The sequence below is a fragment of the Ctenopharyngodon idella genome, chromosome 13 (assembly GCF_019924925.1).
Source record: "Ctenopharyngodon idella isolate HZGC_01 chromosome 13, HZGC01, whole genome shotgun sequence".
NCBI lineage: Eukaryota > Metazoa > Chordata > Actinopteri > Cypriniformes > Xenocyprididae > Ctenopharyngodon > Ctenopharyngodon idella.
Window position 1 is genome coordinate 3209298 of NC_067232.1, and position 19788 is coordinate 3229085.

At 35.8% G+C, this 19788-nt stretch overlaps 1 protein-coding gene across 16 annotated transcripts in view; it reads left to right on the forward strand.

Moving 5' to 3' along the window:
• LOC127524732 (uncharacterized) overlaps positions 1–17571 on the forward strand; it is a 32949-nt gene extending 15378 nt beyond the window's left edge. Inside the window, exons 1-11 of one of the 16 annotated variants that reach the window (XM_051916548.1) lie at positions 9359–9531; positions 12392–12928; positions 13846–13927; positions 14070–14180; positions 14302–14402; positions 14539–14637; positions 15061–15190; positions 15293–15403; positions 15497–15649; positions 16576–16697; positions 16822–17571. In XM_051916548.1, the coding sequence (XP_051772508.1) occupies positions 12462–12928; positions 13846–13927; positions 14070–14180; positions 14302–14402; positions 14539–14637; positions 15061–15190; positions 15293–15403; positions 15497–15649; positions 16576–16697; positions 16822–16966 (1521 nt within the window). In that variant the 5' untranslated portion in view covers positions 9359–9531; positions 12392–12461 and the 3' untranslated portion in view covers positions 16967–17571. Of the gene's footprint in view, positions 1284–1855; positions 1944–2090; positions 2205–2318; positions 2420–2557; positions 2657–3053; positions 3184–3366; positions 3478–3570; positions 3724–4415; positions 4538–4636; positions 4821–9358; positions 9532–12391; positions 12929–13845; positions 13928–14069; positions 14181–14301; positions 14403–14538; positions 14638–15060; positions 15191–15292; positions 15404–15496; positions 15650–16575; positions 16698–16821 lie in introns of those variants that run through there. The other 15 variants (XM_051916546.1, XM_051916545.1, XM_051916544.1 and 12 more) reach the window with 15 other exon arrangements.
• The last annotated feature ends 2217 nt before the right edge of the window (positions 17572–19788 follow it).

Here is a 19788-nt window from a genome sequence, read left to right on the forward strand (position 1 = left end):
ATGCTTTTTTATTTTTAAATAACTGAGCAAAGTCAGACATTTTTGGAGGGTAAAATAAAATAAAATAGTCAGCATCTTTGGGGAAAAAGGCATTTTAAATGCATTCAGACTGTAAAAACAGAAGTTGAGAAAACTCGAGGCAACCAGCTGCAGGACTTTTTTGAATATGGAAAAATTGTTATATGAATTTAATTAAAGTTGATCAAACATAATATGATAAATTTTGTAAACTCAAAAATAATAAAGTTTTTACTTATAGATCCAAGTTCAATAAGCTTGCATTTCAAATTAAGCTGAGCATTATTAATATTACATGAAAGTGTAGGTTTGTTGAGCAAACTGATAAAATTATTTTATACACCAAAACAAGTTGTATATTTATTGAAATGGAAGAAACTTCGCCAAACACTTATCATTCTAATGGTGACTTGAAACATCATACAACATTTACAGCAAAATATAATCAAAAACACAACATAAAGCTAAAACATCAATTATTTCTTAATAACAAACATTCATATCATCATAAATCCACATGCTTTGACCAAAAAACACATGCTCAGCAGCTTGTTAGTTGGACCCTCACCACCAAACTTGTGGGTTTTAACATTTTAAGTTGCTCATATGAAACTTTTTCTACATTTGATAGTTCATTCAGCTTTTAAAATAGAGTTTGTCTAAAAACGTGCAGAGCAGAATGCATGTATTCTCCTTTGAATGTGGAAACTGGTGCAGTCCTTTTGCATGTTGTTTTACATGCAAGTCTGAAATTTCAAAAGCAAGTAATGCACAGAAATTCACATGCATTCAGCAGGAGAACAGGAAAGCACAGTCGACTTCAGGATGGCATCTGGTTCAGGGGTTAAAGTGAGTGGCAAGAAAGAGCTTGATATTCTGAGAACAATTCTGAGTGAACAATCAAACCCTGAGGACCTTGACAAGGCAGCTGCTAAGCTGAAAAGCAGCTTCCCTCAAGACAGGCTCTGTGAGTATCTTCAAGAAATAGATCATTTTGTGGAAAACCACTTTCCCACGCTGCCAGTAGAGGGACCACCAGCATCTCAGTTAGAGCAGTTACAGGACTTTCTAAAGAGCACACAGAGCAAGATATGCTATGAGGTCCTTCGATTAACACCGGTACTGGAAGATGCTGGGCTGCTAGTTCATCTGATTGACAGTTACAGTCGTCACCTCTTTACCAAGTTGGACCTGCTGCTAAACAGAGATCTGTCTGTGAAGGAGACCTTCTGCTTAATAATGTGGGGAAAAGATGTTTTCTTCAGGTATGCACTGCAAATTTGTTGTAAATATAAAATTTCCATAACAACAACAACAAAAATTAATTTTGAACTGTTGAAATGTAAACTACCAAACGTTTGGAGTCACTGTGATTTAAAAAAAAAAAAAAAGAAATGGATTTTATTCAGAAAAGACGCATTAAATTGATCAAAATTTACACTAAAGACATTTATTCTATTTCAAATAAATGCTTTTCTTTCTAACTTTATTTTCATCAAAGAAATCTAAAAAAAAAAATGAATCCATACAAACCTTTTTAACTGTGATAATATAAACTGTTTCTTGTGCAGCAAATCAGCATATTAGAATGATTTCTGAAGGATCATGTGACACTGTAGACTGGCGTAATGATGCTGAAAATTCAGCTTTACCATCACAACAATAAACAACATTTTAAAATTTATTAAAATAAACAGTTCTTTTAAATTGTAATAATATTTCACAATATTACTGTTTTTACTGTGTTTTTGAAGAGCCTTGAAGAGCGTACGAGACTTCTTTAAAAAACATTTAAAAAAAATCTTACTACTACAGTACATTTACTCATTTGTTTCAGCTCAGACTCAAAACTGCGAGTGTACGACCCACTGCTGTTGACAGGATGGTTTGAGAGAGCAAAGCAGAAACTGATTCTAGAACTTCAGGTAAGAGTAAGACTTAACAAGTTTATGACTGTTTGAGTGTAATTTAAATTACTGTATTTCAGTCTCATTATACTGACTAATACACAGTAATGCATGAAAGGACCGAAACGTAACACAGATGTCTCTGTCCCACTTTAATTGCAACAGAAGGACATCTCTAGGACTTTAGAGAACATCCTGCACTATGATGAGCAACATGGACATAATGAGGACTCAATGAATGAAGAAACGTTCATAAGAGTTCACATGGATGTCACTCAGGTAGCTCTTGAAGAGAGAAAGTAAAGCAAAACTTATATTTATTTTCTCATAAAAAGGTATCACAGGGGATTTAAATGATATATTGCTCTCATATTTCATGTTTTGTCTTCACAGTGCCTGAATCATGCTATTTTAGATGCTAAAAAGTTTGGTCTGACCTTGATGCATGCGGTACAAACACTCTGTAGTAAAGAGCTGCGTGGTTTTGCTCAGAAGTAGGTTTTTCCTCATCTTACATTAGGTTCACACATTAAAACAATTCTCATTTAATGAGTATCAAGTGATTATCATTTTAATGCATGGTTATGGCAGAGGGGAGGTTTGTGACCCTTAAAATAAATGTGTTTTCTTAGGTATGTGGATACTGAGAATAAACGTCTAAAAAAACTAAAGTTCACTGAGAAGAACTCTGTGTATCTGTTTCGGATCATCAACACTTGTATGCAACTCAGGTATTTACTAATGATCATTAAATATACGTGGCTCAGAAACTAACATTGTATAATTAAGTGTCAGATTATAATTGTGGGGACATTAAGATAAAGTGACTAATATTTGACTGCCATATTTGGCTAAAATATTGTCAATCATAAGGGACAGCCCTTGTGTAGAATAAAATATAGGCTATAGGCTAGGGTCATTATATCCTGTGAGTGTATAATTTTAAAAAATATTAGTGCAAATATTAATTTCTTTGCATCAAAACCTTTCTTTAATGTGAACTTTTTAGTGCACTTTTAATTGGCTTTTCCCTATCTAAAATGTATTGATTCACATGCTTACAGTAAGAGTTAACCCTGCAATCTTTTATCCCTGAATAACACTAAAATCAGTGTTATTTTACTACAGATGTTGTGCTACACAAATCAGTCCAGATAAAAACAACAGCGATGACGTCTCAAGCACTATAAGCATGCTACAGAAACTGGAAGATAATGCTTTGTCCATTGTACAAAAGATCATGAAATGCTTAGCACAGGTATGTCTAGATTATTTCAATGTTATTATGATCATCTGTTCTGAAGAAAAGGCTACTATCACTTTCAGCTGCATAAATTGTTTCATATCAGATTTCTCCATGCTACTATATAAACAAGGATACTTCAACAAACATTTTATATCAATCTTACAGTCCTGTTTGTCTTTAAATGTTCATTTGTAGGACAATTTAAGAAGTTATTTCAAGAAAAAGAATGTGGATATTGATATCCTGATGAAGGCAATCCACGAGCAGTGTTCATCTCTGCCTGAGACCGCCTTAGAGATCAAAATGGTACGCTCCATGTATGACCTTAAAACAAATCAAAAAGATTCAAGCTCCATACCTCACCCTCATTCTCTCCAACACTCCCTTTATTTCTGACAGATCATTGTGAAAATAGCTTACGACTGTGTTTCCAAAGTGTACCTGAAATGCCTGTTGAAGACAAAGTTCAGAAAGCTAGAGAAGCTTTGGGGAAATGCTGAGGAAAAGATAAACGAGGATGTTCAACGTTTTCACGAAACATTCTCTGAACTGGTGAAAAAAAAAATCTCTCTTTCATTCATCTGTATTTAAGGACTGATTTCCTGATGCACTTGACCATTGGACATTAGGGTCAAACTATATTCAGGGGGGACCTATTATGCCCTTTTTAAAGTCTTGATTTTGTTTTTGGGGTCTACTAGAATAGCTTTTCATGCTTGGATGTTCAAAATTTTTTGTTGCAGCATCTCTGTCTGTAACACTCTGTTTAGTTCCCATTTCTATGAAGCCCCTCCTTCTGTAAAGAGTAATGTGCTCTTATTGGTCAGCTGGATCACCGTGTTTTGATTTGGTGCATTAAAGTCAGAAATATTGTATTAATGAGTTGAATTTTTAATTAAGAGAAGGTACGTCGCCATTTTACAAAAGTGACTTGAACGCACCTGATTTGGTAAACTGTGATAAACCCAACTCGTAATACAAACTTCCCAGGAGGACTTGAATGCACCAATCGATCAACTGCTTTGAGCGTGTTTCAGAAATGTCACGTCCATAACTGCAAGTTTTAATACACTTTGTAACTTTGCCTTTTTCATGCTCAAACAGCAATATTACACAGTAAAGAAAGCATAATAGGACCCCCTTAACAATTGTTCCACATATCCTTGACTGTTGACATAAGAGGACAGTGTTTTTATATTCATTATATAAATAAAAAGATTATAGTTTGAGTTTTCTGCCTGCAGAATGGCAATGTTGCCCATCAAAACCTGCTCCTTCAGAGAATGAGTGAAGTTTTGCTTCACAGTGATGTAGATGCACTGAAGATTACCTGTAGTGTTTTGTTCAGAGATTTCCCAAATGAGAGGTAAACCCAGACCATTAATTAACACCTCACTACAGATTCAAACATGTGGTTGAATACTTAAATACATTCAAACAGTAAAGTCTTCTGAATGTTTTGCAGTGAGCAGTATGTACCTGGTCTGCTGCGCTGGAAGGGGGTGTTATCAGAACGACAGGTGAAGGAAGTACTGGATGCGATCCCGAACCCGACTCCAAATCATAGACGTGTCTCCCGTTCTTTGGGCCTTTGTTCTTTTTCTCATTAATAGCTTGCTTCAAAATAAATGCCTCTGAACCTATCAACACCATTGACTTGAATCAGTTTTGTAAAATTCACCCAAGCCAACTTGCAGATCTGAAATGTTATTGCTGCTCAAGGAGGTTAATATTTTCAAGCAAAGACATTTGGTAACACTTTATTTTGATGGTCCCCCAACAGACATTCTATTGACTTTAAGTACTTTGCAACTACAAGTCAGCTTATTCTACCCAAACCCCAACCTAACAGTCTACTAATACTCTAATGAGTGTTAGTTGACATGTAGTTGCAAAGTTACCTATAGTTAAATGAATGTCTTAAAAGGCAGACCATCAAAATAAGGTGTAACCCAACATTTACTCTTTGTTCAGATGTTGTGTTATTTGTTTAATTGGATCCTCATTGTCCAGTTGTACGATTTATGTGAAGGTCAGTTGGTAAAAGAAAGATATGGAGAATGTTCTCCAAACATTGTGCTATTTCTGCCTTCTAGCATTCAAATCAGGGCTGCGTTTCTCAAGCATCGTGAGCTAAATTGATTGTAGAGACCAGTGGTTCTTTGGTTTGGTTTACGACGCTTTTGGGAAATGCAGCCCTGATCTGATCTTAATTTTTTAACAAGGTCCTAGATCTTTTCATTCACACCTGTCTACACATAATGCCGGAGTCAGAACTACTCCAGTGACTATCTCCCAGTCTATCTGAAACAATAATTATAATGCTTTTAAATGTGGCCAACTATAAATTGATGTAGCTAGATTATGCAGATTGTCCACACTGGCACTGTTTCCTCCTGGTATTAAGATGCGTTTTTGATAATCCGATCTGAAGTGTTCAAAGCTTAAAACAGGTGGAAATGAGATATATAAAATATATATATATCTAAAACATATAAAATATACGTTTTTGAAATGGAAAAGTTTGAGTATAATTTCATACATCAAGTTTGAATTCTTATATAGTATGATACATAGGAGAATAGTATGATATAAGAGAATATAGAGCTCATACTCAATGGGGGGGGGAGGGTTTTATTCAGAGGTCCAAACTGATCAAAATATATGCAATTTAGAATAACAATTTACAATTTAAAATGGCCAAAAATTAAGATAAAATTCTGATAGCTTGTAATGTAAATCAGTGAGATCCTTATAACAATGTAGCAGACTACTTGTATAAAAATTGCACATAAATTTCACTCAAAACATCATGCAATTCACTAACAACTGAGAGACAAACGCTCCTCAAAAGCCTGATGCATCTTTTCATACATTTTAACTAACGGTTATGCTCAGTTTTGGTCTTGTGTTCTGTTACGACCGCTAGGGGTCAGCCGTAACTGAAAGGAAGCGAGTCTCAATACCAGAGAGAGAGAGATCAAATAATACAAATTTTATTTACAATGATAAAGGGTTTAGCGTCAGGGGCAGACCAGGCCAGAACAACAAACAAAACAATCTTCTTTTACAAACTAAATTACCTCAACGAAAAATAAAGAAAACAAAATGCAACTTAACTTACCTCCCTTAACCATAAACAAAGTTAAAATAAGATACAAATAAATTGGCGTCAAACACCCTACATCCCTTAAAGTGAAACTGTATTTACAAGAATATTTACAGCAGTATTTTTGGCAAACAAATCAGATTCGGAATTTCAAAACGTAGTCAGACGGGCAAAGATCAAATAAACCGGTGAATCAGAAACAACGATAACAATAAACAAATACAGTTTCACTACTAAACACTCACAATCTCTCTGGCACGACACTCTTTCGAACTTTTTGAATGTTTGGGGCGGTCCTTATGTGCGGGTCAGGTGCTTGGCTGGACCAATCACAGTTTGTAACCGGTTAATGGAGATAACGCTCACCTGGAACACAAACACGTCTATACACACAGACACAGAGAGAGAGTATACACACAATGATAGATGATACAGACAAAATATCTCAGGGTCTTAACACCCCCACCCAGTTTCTGTGTTCCCTTTGCTAGTTTGTCTCCATTGTTTTTGATTGAGTTCTCACATGTTCCTAGTTACATTAATTATCCCTGTATGTATTTCAGCTCTGAGTTTCCTTCATTCTAACGTCTGTGGCCTGTTGCACAAAGCTGGTTTCAGTTGCTACCCAGTTAAGCTCAAGATTAGTTTGAGTAAACTCTGTTTTTTCGGGCTTATGAAGGTGGATTGGTTTTTAGCGGGTTTCATTGCTATGGTAACTTACGCTACACGGCTAACCTGCTCCGGAGTTCTGGGTTAGAGATCGCAAACCCAAACTGGACCAATCAGCTGTGAGTAAAGTGACATGTATCTGATGCAATAAAGCCACTCCCCCTGTATCTCTCGCTCCCAATTAAATCAGTTTATAGTGAAAACATTTTAGAGACAAAATTGCTCATCTTTTGCTGCTAATTATTTATTATATTTATATTATATGAATTAATTATGTATAATTCATATAATAGTATATTCATATAACTATTATATTATTTGACAATTAATATTTAACTTTGCTTTTAAATTGATATAAATATAATACATGCATCGATATATAAAGCTTTTAAACAAATTAAGCTTATGTGTATTCATTTGAGCTCTTTGTGAATCTAATATAAATTATTACATTATAAATTATTAGGCATATTTCTTTGATTCACATGCATTGACATAGATATTTTCTTTCAGCTGCCTTCTCAAACTTTCACTGCAGCAGTGTTTATTCCTGCCTTGTAAATGCATTTAATTTCATGATATTTTTCATAACGATCTCTTAATCTTCAGAAGAGAAGTGAATTGCACGGCTCTCTCATGAGAAGTGAATCAAACGGACGCTCTGTATGTTCCGTGTGATTGGCTGTTTGCCGCACGTGTCACGCTTTCAGGTGCACGCGCTTTAGAGTTAACCGCAAACTCTGGATTAAACCTGAGTTGACAGAGAAAGTTTATACCGAGCGTTGTGCAACATCTGATCCTGATCTTAACCAGTTTGGATTTATCTGGATTTGTCAACTCTAAACCTACTCTGAGTTTGTTCAACTAGCTTCATGCAACAGGCCACCGGTATTGTCATCAGTGTTAATGTGATTGTATTTGATTTATTCTCCTGTGATCTCCTGAGTGTTCCTTGTTTATTTTATTAAAGATTGTTTTGTTATCTCCTCCATCGTGCGGATTCATTACAGCCATTCCCTGACATTAACAGGATTTTTCCAAAAAAAAAAAAAAAAATGTATGGATAATCAATAAACCTTCTTCTGAAGTCCACAATCATCTCCACTGTTTTGAAAGTGTTAAACTCCAGGTTGTTGTGACTGCCAGCTCTTTAACCTTTTGTGTATTGTGTAATTCCCATGTCTGCCGAGGTGTTGCAGGATGTAGTCCCATGTTGACTGCATCATCCACAGACCTGTTATCTCTGTAAGCAACCTGAAGGGGATCCAGATGGGGTCCAGTAATGTCTTTCAAGTGGGCCAATACCAGTCTCTCAAATGACTTCATGACCACAGACTTGAGAGCAACAGGTCTGTAGTCTTTTAGTTCAATGTAAAGTAACAGGGAACACTTTTAAAAAAAAAGTGCTATAGCACTAAAAGTGGTTCTTGGCTCATAATCATAGGGGGACCACTTTTGCTGCTATGTAGCACCATATCTTTAAAGGTGCTCTACAGCACCTTTGTCAAATGGTGCTATGTAGAACCCATAAGAGATGCCATATCGCATTTTATTTCTTCAAGAAAAATGGTGCTAAACAGCACCAACTGTGGTTCTTTGGCTTGTAAAGGACCTTTAAAGGGGCTTAATAGGTTCTGTATACAGTGGTGCAATATAGCACCTTAACCACCCCAAAGAACCACTGAAGAACCGCTGAAGAACCATTCAGGGGCTTAGGTTCTGTATACAGTGGTGCTATAGCACCTCAGTCATCCCAAAGAACCGGTGAAGAACCACTGAAGCACCTAGATTTGGTGCTATACAGCACTTAAAGTGGTTCCCTTATGATTACAAGCCAAAAAAAACCCACTTTTAGTACTATATAGCACCATTTTTTTTTTAAAGTGAACTTCACACTGCTCCAGTGATCTGTTGAAGATCTGTGTGAAGATAGGGGCCAGCTGGTCAGTGCAAGCTGTTAAACAAGCAGGTGAGACTCCATCTGGGACTGAAGCTTTCCTATTCTTTTGTTTTTTTTGAAGACCCGGCACACATCCTCCACACAGACCATAAAAGCAGGTTGAATAGTAGAAGGAGGGGGTGTTGGTGTATATGTGTGAAGTTCAGCCTGCAGGTCAGAGCGGTTATAATAAAACATATTCAGAATCTTTTTCCAGTTGTTGATTTCCCATAAATCATTTGGGTGGTGTCTTCTTGTACATGATATTCTTCAGATCTGTCCAGACCAACTGGTTTTTCAGAGTAGCTTCTTTCTTCTTCTAACTCAACAACAAATACCAGTTGCTCAATCCCTTAATTCGGCTGAGTCACAGAGATGATTCAAGCCCCGCCTTTCCAATACCTGTGCATAAGAGAAAAACAACATAGTTGAAATTCATAATTTATTACAGAGCACTTGTATTACAGCTGGCTTCATGGATCTAAATCAAACAGATTGCAGACTCTAAAAGCCCTCGTACAGTAACATTACACTTACAAAAATAATAAAAGCGGATAAAGACAGATAAACCTATAGCCAGGAATACCATTGTGCAGTTTCCTCTTGTGGTAGACATCACTACAGCACGCAGAGACCTCCTGTGGTAAGATAATGCTTTTTTATTTTTAAATGAGTCAGGCATTTTTGGAGGGTAAAATACAACATCTTGTCAGCATGTTTGAGGGGGGGAAATGCATATTAGATGCAATCATACTGTAAAAAAACAGAAGTTAAGAAAACTCGAAGCAACCAGAAAATTGTTATATCAACTTAATTAAAGTTGGTCAAACATAAAATTAGGGATGTCCAGATCCGATCACGTGGTTTCAGACTCGATCGGAATCGGACGTTACCTCCCGATCAGGACTCGGATATTTAGGCTATATATATTCTCATTATATTTAACACATCTATAGTTATGCGGTGGCACAGAGTTACGCCTGTTTCACACTGCAAGCGTGAGCGTAACTACACCAGTGACGCGCGAGTATTCACACTAGAAGCGTTTGTACAGCGTCACAGCAGCGGCTCGAAGCTACATATGTGAGCATTTCTTTACAAAGACAGCTATACATTCGTTTTTATAAGTTGGTCATTATGCCATACTTTATTTTGCTGTAGCCTACAGACAAAGTTTATACACTTAAAAGTCCAATGGATGACAAGAACAAAAACAATTCAAGTTTTTCAACTTCGAATCTCTTGTCTTCAGTTTCTGGCCTCCTAGTGATGTGAAATATGAGCGGGAGTTTACACAGGGTGATTATTTTGATTTTATTTTGTATTTGAGCTGTGCGTCTTGGACGCAGCGTCCGTCAAAAATAGGCTTGGCGCCTATCTTTAGCGAAGCGGCGCGGCGAGCCACTTCTGGGACGCTTCGAAAACGCACAGCGGCGCGGCTGGTGTAAACACGAGCATTGACTAGAGTGGCCGCGTATCAGCTCCGGTAGCCGCGTCGCAGCCGTAACGCGCCGCACACGCGTGCAGTGTAAACGAGGCTTTAGACCCTTTTGACTCAACACAGAAACAGCAACGCGTGCGGCATGACATCACTTTGTTGCAGAGACGCTATTGGTTAAATGCCGGCAAAGTATTTATATAATATAAAAACAAAGTCTAATATAAAAACAAATATATTTATATTTGTATTTGTTTTTATTTTTATTTATATTTGTTTTTATCGGATCGGGACTCGGTATCGGTAGATTCTCAAAATCAAATGACTCGGACTCGAGGGCAAAAAAACCTGATTGGGACATCCCTACATAAAATGATAAGTTCTCAAAAGTAATAAAGTTTTACCTACGGATTCAAGTTCAATAAGCTTGCATTTTACATTAAGCTGAGCTTTATTATTACATGATAGTGTCGGTTTGTTGAGCAAACAGATAAAATTACATAGAGTTATACTTTTACACACCAAAACAAATTGTATATTTATTGAAATGGAAGAAACTTCGCCAAACACTTGGTGACTTAAACAACATACAACTGCTACAGCAAAATATGATCAAAACACTACATAAAGCTAAAACATCAATTATTTCTGAATAACAAACATTCATGTCATCAATCCATATGCTTTGACCAAAAACACAAATTATTTAAGTGCATCATTAGTGATCAAACTGAGCATAAATACAATACATTTTATAGAGGTTTTTGCCTGTGTGGTAAATAATTGTTTTGTGAGTGTGTTCTGTAAGAAATCAACTTCGGAAAGGAACCCCACCCCCACTCTAAATGCCTTGCCATAGTCAACTTACCTGAGATTAGTTTTTATATTTCATATACAGTACTGTAAGTGTGTCTGTTTTCCTCAGCATATCACATTACCATTGACTAAATTCCAGTATGTAAGGCAATGACTGAGGGAAAGTGAAAATACAGGGAACCCATTAGTAATTAATGAAGAATTATCAAATAATTCTGCAGGAATTACTTAGAACTTGAAACAGTATTCTAAAGTGAAAATACAGGGAACCCATTAGTAATTAATAGAGAATTATTAGATAATTCTGCAGTAATTACTTAGAACTTGAAACAGTATTCTAAGGTGAAGATTTAAGGAACCCATTAGTAATTAATAAAGAATTACCACATAATTCTGATTCAAATATATATATTGGTCAATAACAACACAAAAACTTACTAATACTGAAAAAATAACCCAAAAATGACTCAACAGCCTCATCCCAGTGTTTGGGTTAATAAATAAATAAATAAATGAATAAAATATTTTATATCTGTGGTAAGTTAGATAGTTATGGCAAGGCAGTGGGGGTGGGGTTCCTTTCCGAAGCTGATTTCTGAACATGCGCACAAAGTAGCTAATCACCATACAGGCAAAAACTTCTAAACAATTTGTTGTAATGAGTCTTTTTGGAAGTGCAGTACATTATGCAGCATATAAATGCATATTTCATTTCCATAATAATAATAATAATAGGTGGTGGACTGTAACAAAGTAGTTGTAATTTTACTAAAGTAATTTTGAATTGAATCATGAAATGAATAATTTTCTGTTCATTAGTAGTTACTTCATAGTTATTTTTCTTGAACATTAATTAGTAGATAATTAATAGTAGTTCTATAGAAGGCATGACAGAATTCATTAGTTATTGATTAGCTAACTGTTACTTAACATAATCAAAATTCTATTACATACTGATTAGTTAACACATCTTCCTTAGTAGTTAACAGTAGTGACTTAAGTGTTAATGAAGAATTACCTATTAGTTCTTCAGTAATTCCTTATTAGTTATGCAGTAAGAAACAGTATTCTAAAGTGTTATCCTAAGTTTTTGCTTTTTAATATTTTAAGTTGCTCATTCGAAACGTTTTCTACATTCGATCAATCAGTTTTTAAAATAGTTTAAAATAGTTTTACAGTGCAGAATGCATGTTTTGTCCTTTGAATGTGGACACTGATGCAATTCTTTTGCATGTTGTTTCACATACAGGTTTAAAATTTATGCACAGAAATTCACATGCATTTAGCAGGAGAACAGGAAAAGCACAATTGACTTAAAGATGGCAACTGCTTCAGGAGTTCAACTGAGTGGCAAGAAAGTGCTTGATATTCTCAGAAAGATTCTAAATGAACATTCAAACCCTGAGGACTTTGTCGAAGCAGCTGAGGTGTTGAAAAAGTGGAGCAAACTGAACGGTGTTACCACAGACAAGAAAGAAGGCAGCTTCCCCCAGAACTGGCTCTGTGAGTATCTTCAAGTAATAGATCAGTTTGTGGAAAACCACTTTCCCACGCTGCCAGGATCTCAGTTAAAGCAGTTACAGGACTTTCTAAAGAGCACACAGAACAAGATATGCTATGAGGTCCTTCGATTAACACCGGTACTGGAAGATGCTGGGCTGCTAGTTCATCTGATTGACAGTTACAGTCGTCACCTCTTTACCAAGTTGGACCTGCTGCTAAACAGAGATCTGTCTGTGAAGGAGACCTTCTGCCTTATACTGTGGGGAAAAGATGTTTTCTTCAGGTATGCACTGCAAATTTGATGTAAATGTGAAATCTGTATAACAAACAAGTTAATTTTGAACTGTTGAAATGTACACTACCATTCAAACATTTGTAGTCACTTTTTGGAGTGCTTTTTTTAAAAAAAAAAAAAAAGAAATGGATACTTTTATTCAGCAAGGATGTATTAAATTGATAAAAAATGACACAAAATACATTTATTGTATTTCAAATAAATGCTTTTCTTTATAACTTTGTTCATCAAAGAATTCTGAAAAGAAGAATCAGTTTTCACAAAAATATTAAGCAGCACAACAACCTTTTATGCTGAAATGTTTCTTGAGCACTAAATTAGCATTTTAAAATTTCTGAAGGATCATGTGACACTGAAGACTGGAGTAATGATGCTGAAAATTCAGCTTTACCATCACAGGAATAAATGATATATTAAAATAAACAGTTCTTTTAAATTGTAATTACACAGCAAAATCCCCAGAGTTAATTCAACCCTGCTCAGAGAACATATGGTCCCTCTCTACATAGAGTTAAAATAACACTGAAGCAGAGTTAAAGTTAATGAGATAATATGCTGTTTGTGGAGTTGTTTAATCAGATCTTGAGAGATTTAATGTCTTTTATTTTCAGTTGAGTTCATCATAGGCTGTGGCTGGAAATCATATGTAGTTCTTGTGTTTGCCTTCAGTGATTCTGCTTGTTAACAGCAGGTGTTCATCACTAATGCTCAATCATCACTTAATCACTTAATTATTTCATTAACTTTAACTACTTTAGTGTTACTTCAACACTAGAGAGGGATCATATGTACTCTGAGTACTGCTGTGTATATTTTACAATATTACTGTTTTTACTGTATTTTTAAACAAATAAATGAGCCTTGAAGAGCGTATAAGACACTTCCACTACTCATTTACGTTTCAGCTCAAAATTGACAGTGAACGACCCAATGTGGTTGACAGGATGGTTTGAGAAAGCAAAGCTGAAACTACTTACACAACTTCAGGTAGGACTTCACAGTTTATGACTGTTTGAGTGTTATTTTAAGTACTACTCTCATTATACTGACTAATATCACAGTAATGCATGAAAGGACCCAAAACAAGAGAGATGTAACACACGTCTCTGTCACACTTTAATTGCAACAGAAGGACATCTCTAGGACTTTAGAGAACACCCTGCACTATGATGAGCAACATGGACATGAGGACTCAATGGATGAAGAAACGTTCATAAAAGTTCACATGGATGTCACTCAGGTAGCTCTTGGAGAGGGAAAGTAAAGCAAAATTTATTTTTGTTTTCTCATGTAAAAAGATATCAAAGGGGAGGGGATTTATATGATATATTGCTCTCTTATTTCATGTTTTGTCTTCACAGTGCCTGAATCATGCTATTTCAGATGCTAAAAAGTTTGGTCTGACCTTGATGCATGCGGTACAAACACTCTGTAGTAAAGAGCTGCATGGTTTTGCTCAGAAGTAGGTTTCTCCTCATCTTACATTAGGTTCACACATTAAAACGATTTTCATTTAAAGTGATTATCATTTTAGTGCATGGTTGTGGGAGAGGGAAGGTTTGTGATCCTGTACTTAATATAAATATGTGTTTTCTTAGGTATGTGGATATTGAGAATAAACACCTAAAAACACTAAGGTTCACTGAGAAGAACTCTGTGTATCTGTTTCGGATCATCAACACTTGTATGCAACTCAGGTATTTACTAATGATCATTAAGCATACATGGCTCAGAAACTAACATTGTAGCCTATAATTAAATCTGCATTCAAGACAAATAAGTCAAGACATGTTTGTCACCCTTGACTGATTTATTCAAAGTGTGAAATTATAATTGTGGGCATATTAAGGTAAAGTGACTCAAATTTATCTAAAATAATCTGTCATCCTTGTGTAGAATAAAATAGCTAGCTCACAATTATGACTAGAGTCATTATTATATAATGTGAGTGTATCATTTTAAAAATATTAATGCAAATATTAATTTCTTTGCATCAAAAACCTTTTTAGTGCACTTTTAATTGTCCTTTCCCTATCTGAATATAAAATGTATTGATTCACATGCTTACAGTAAGAGTTTTATCCCTGAATAACACTAAAATCAGTGTTATTTTACTACAGATGTTGTGCTACACAAATCAGTCCAGATAAAAACAACAGCAAAGACGTCTCAAGCACTATAAGCATGCTACAGAAACTGGAAGATAATGCTTTGTCCATTGTACAAAAGATCATGAAAAGCTTAGCACAAGTATGTCTAGATTATTTCAAGACAAGGATAACAAGGATACTGATACAAAAACATTTTGTATCAATCTTACAGTCCTGTTTGTCTTTAAATGTTCATTTGTAGGACAATTTAGGAGGTTATTTCAAGAAAAAGAATGTGGATATTGATATCCTGACGAAGGCAATCCACAAGCAGTGTTCATCTCTGCCTGAGACCGCCCTAGAGATCAAAATGGTACGCTCCATGTATGACCTTAAATCCAATCAAAAAGATTCAAGCTCCATACCTCACCCTCATTCTCTCCAACACTCCCTTTATTTCTCACAGATGATTGTGAAAATAGCTTACGACTGTGTTTCCAAAGTGTACCTGGAATGCCTGTTGAAGACAAAGTTCAGAAATCTAGAGAGGCTTTGGGGAAATGCTGAGGAAAAGATAAACAAGGATGTTCAACGTTTTCAGAAAACATTCTCTGAACTGGTGAAAAAAAATTACATTCATTTCCATTTGTATTTCTGATTTCCTGATGCATATGACCACTGGAAATCAGGGTCAAACTATATTCAAATGGGACCTATAATGCCCTTTTTCAAAGTCTTGAATTTGTTTTTGTGGTCTACTAGAATAGCTTTAGAAAAACATTATTTTTCACATATTTTTTTAAAACTTACATAAAACAAAAGCGAATTGCCTGCACAAAATAGCATTGTAATATAACAATAATATGCAAAGTTAACAGTGGCTTCATAAATAAATTAAAAACAAAAAGCAAAACACACCTGATGCACATTCTTAGTTCTTCATTTTCTTGAAGTAGAGTTAAAAACCTTGCTGTATTTTTGTGAGATTAATTAAGAGAAGGTATACGCCGACATCTTGCTCCAACAAAAGTGACTTGAATGCACCTGATGTCGTAAACATGACTTCCCAACTCATAATACAAACTTCCCAGAAGGACTTGAATGCACCAATTGTTCAACCACTTTGAGCCTGTTTCAGAAATGTCACGTCCATAACTGCGAGTTTTAATACACTACTAAGGCAACTCAAGCAGGCCTTGCTCCTTTTTTTGCATATGCCTTGGGCAGGAATTATTTGAATGAGAACATTGTGATGTGTAAGTTCTCAGAAGGAAACTCAAGACTTCAATCAAGGCATTTCTCGGAGTTCAGAAACAGAACTTACTGATATAGAGAATAACTCCCTTTGGAGTGACTTTGAAACTTTGCCTTTTTCATGCTCAAACAGCAATATTGCACAGTAAAGAAAGTTGAAAATGTAAAAAAGCATAATAGGACCCCTTTAACATAATTGTTCCACATATTGACTGTTGACATAAGAGAACAGTGTGTTTTTATATTCATTATATAAATAAAAAGATTATAGTTTGAGTTTTCTGCCTGCAGAATGGCAGTGTTGCCCAGCAAAACCTGCTCCTTCAGAGAATGAGTGAAGTTTTGCTTCACAGTGATGTAGATGCACTGAAGATTACCTGTGGTGTTTTGTTCAAAGATTTCCCACATGAGAGGTAAACCCAGACCATTAATTAACACCTCACTACAGATTCAAACATGTATTTACAGGTGTTTAAATGCATCTCTTTTCATTGTGTGAGAGTATTCAAACAGTAAAGTCTTCTGAATGTTTTGCAGTGAGCAGTATGTACCTGGTCTGCTGCGCTGGAAGGGAGTGTTATCAGAGCGACAGGTGAAGGAAGTACTGGATGCAATCCCGGACCGGTCTCCAAATCATAGAACTGTCACCTGTTCTTTGGACTTTTCTTCTTTTTTTCGTTAATAGCTTGCTTCAAAATAAGTGCCTCTGAACCTATCAAAATTATCGGCTTGAATCAGTTTTGTAAAATTCCCCCAAGCCAACTTGCAGATCTGAAACATTATTGCTGCTTAAGGAAGTCAGATGCTGTAACATTTTATTTTGATGGTCCCCCAACCACCTTTAAGTAACTTTAAGCAACTTTGCAACTACACTATCAAAATAAATTGTAACCAGCTGTTTACTCTTTGTTCAGATTTTGTATTATTTGTTTAACTAGGTCCTCGTTATTGTTAGATTTAGGTGAAGGTCAGTTGGTAAAAGTAAGATATGGAGAATGTTCTCTAAACATGCAGGAATCAGAGCTACTCCAGTGACTTTATCTCCCTGTCTGTCTGAAAAATAAAATGCTTTTTAAAACATGGCCAAATATAAATTGAAATAGCCTACTTACGTATTATGTGCAAGCTGTCCACACTGACACTGTTTCCTCCTGGTATTAAGATTATCATTTTTGATGATCCAATCTGAAGTGTTCAAAGGATCCTCATTAGCTTCTACAGAGTGGTTGCTAATCTTCTCCAGTCCACAAAGCAATACAAGACAAAAAGACAAATAAAATAAAAACAAAAATACAATTACTCTGATCAAATCACCACATCTTAGCAGTAGCAGCACATCAAACATACAACTACATATTTGTAAGCATATCTTTACATTGTCTTCTAAACACATGTTTACTTTGACTCTTTCGTATGTTTATGGGAACCATATTCCAAGCAACAGAACCTCCATAAAACACAGAACATTTCCTGTCCACAGCTATACCTTTTCCCATATTGCTTACAATGATCTATATGTTCAGACCAAAACAGCATATTGTCAAGTACCACACCCAGGCAGCAATTTTATTACTTGTTCCACTGGAATCCCATGGTGCATCAATAAATAAATTCAGCAACCTTAGTGATATTATTTTTGTTACTAAAAACTATAAATTTAGTTTTTTCTGTGTTTAAAATTAATTTGTTAGTTCTAACCCAGTTAGTAAATGTTTGCAGCTCTTCACTTAAGGCCCCGTTTACACTAGTGCGTTTTCGTTTTAAAACGCATAAGCTTTGCTACGGTTACGCCTGTCGTTTACACTACGCCGGCGTTTTCTAACCTTAAAAACGGAGACTTTCGAAAACGCTGCAGACCCCGTTTTAGTTTGAAAACGCTGGGGTTGTGTTTCAGTATAAACGGACCAAAACGGAGACTTTTCAAAACGATGGTGTGGCTGCCCAAGTTCGCTCTGCGTATCCTTGACGGCCGTGTAAACAATATGGAGACTGAAATGCAATCTTTGCTGGCTTTGTTGTCATTTTTAGCAGCCATTGTGCAGTTAAACTCAGCATTTTTTTTAATACTGCAGCTGCCTACATGCGCAAGAGGCAACTGTTTACACTTATACGCGCATGCCCAGTGCGCATGAACGGCCAAGCATTTTCGGTCGTGTAGTGTAGACGGTGATCGTTTCCGAAACGCTGTGGCAAGCGGGTGTAGACGAGGATCCTTTTCATTTTAAAAAGCCGTTTTAAAACAAAAACGCACTAGTGAAAAACCAAAATCAAACCAATCAATATTAAAATCACCAATTAAAAATATATCCTTGTTTTCATCTGTTACTCCATCCATAATTTCACATATGCTGTCCAAAAACTGCACATTAGCACTGGGAGGATGATAACAACATACAACAACAACAACAAAACTGGTCTACAATGTGGAACAGAAATCTGTACCCATATAGCTTCAATATAATTATTCATTAAGTCTTTCCCTAAAATCACTGTTTCTTAATATAAAAAGTTACTCCACCACCATATTTATCCCGATCTTTCCTATAGGCTACAATACATCTATATTATTAATCATAAGCTCAGAATTACTAATTGTATCAAGATGCGTTTCTGACAATGCTAAGACTTGAATATTATCTGCAATACATATTCTCACCACCTCATGAATTTTATTCTTACACATTTTGTTTTATTATTAGCCTGATGCATCATATTTGATACTTACTGTAACAGTTATGCTCAGTTTTGGTTTTGTTTTCTCTGTGTTTTTATGGAGGGGATGAACATCATTGTCCATAATCGCCAGCAACTTTGCCAGCATTCTGTCCGTAACCACATCCTCCAAAGTACCAAGCTCAGAGGACAGACTCAGCCTTTTTGATGAGTTTGTGTAGTCTGTTGGCATCCTTTGCTTTGATTCCTGTGCCTCAACACACCACAGCAAAGAAGATAGTAGGCCTACTCGCAACAACAGTCCGATAAAACATCTTGAGTATCCTATTACACACGTTGAAAGACCTGAGCTTCCTTAAGAAATATAGCCGACTCAGGCCCTTCTTGTAAACAGCCTCCGTATTTGTAGACCACTCCAACTTGTATATTACAGCCATTCCCTAACATTAAAGGATTAGTTCACTTTTCAATTAAAATTTCATGATAATTTACTCACCCCCATGTAATCCAAGATGTTTATGTATTTCTTTCTTCAGTCGAAAAGAAATCAAGGTTTTTGAGGAAAACATTCGAGGATTTTTCTCCATATAGTGGGCTTCAATGGTCTCCTAATGGTTGAAAGTCAAAATTACAGTTTTAGTGGAGCTTCAAAGGACTTTAAACGATACCAGACGAGGAAAAAAGGGTCTTATCTAGCGAAACGATTGGTCATTTTCTATTTTTTTTTTTAAATGTATATGCTTTATATAAACAAATGATCGCCTTCAAGTGGTTCCGCCAAAAACGCACTTCCGTATTCTTCAAAAAGCTTACGCTGTATGTCCTACACCT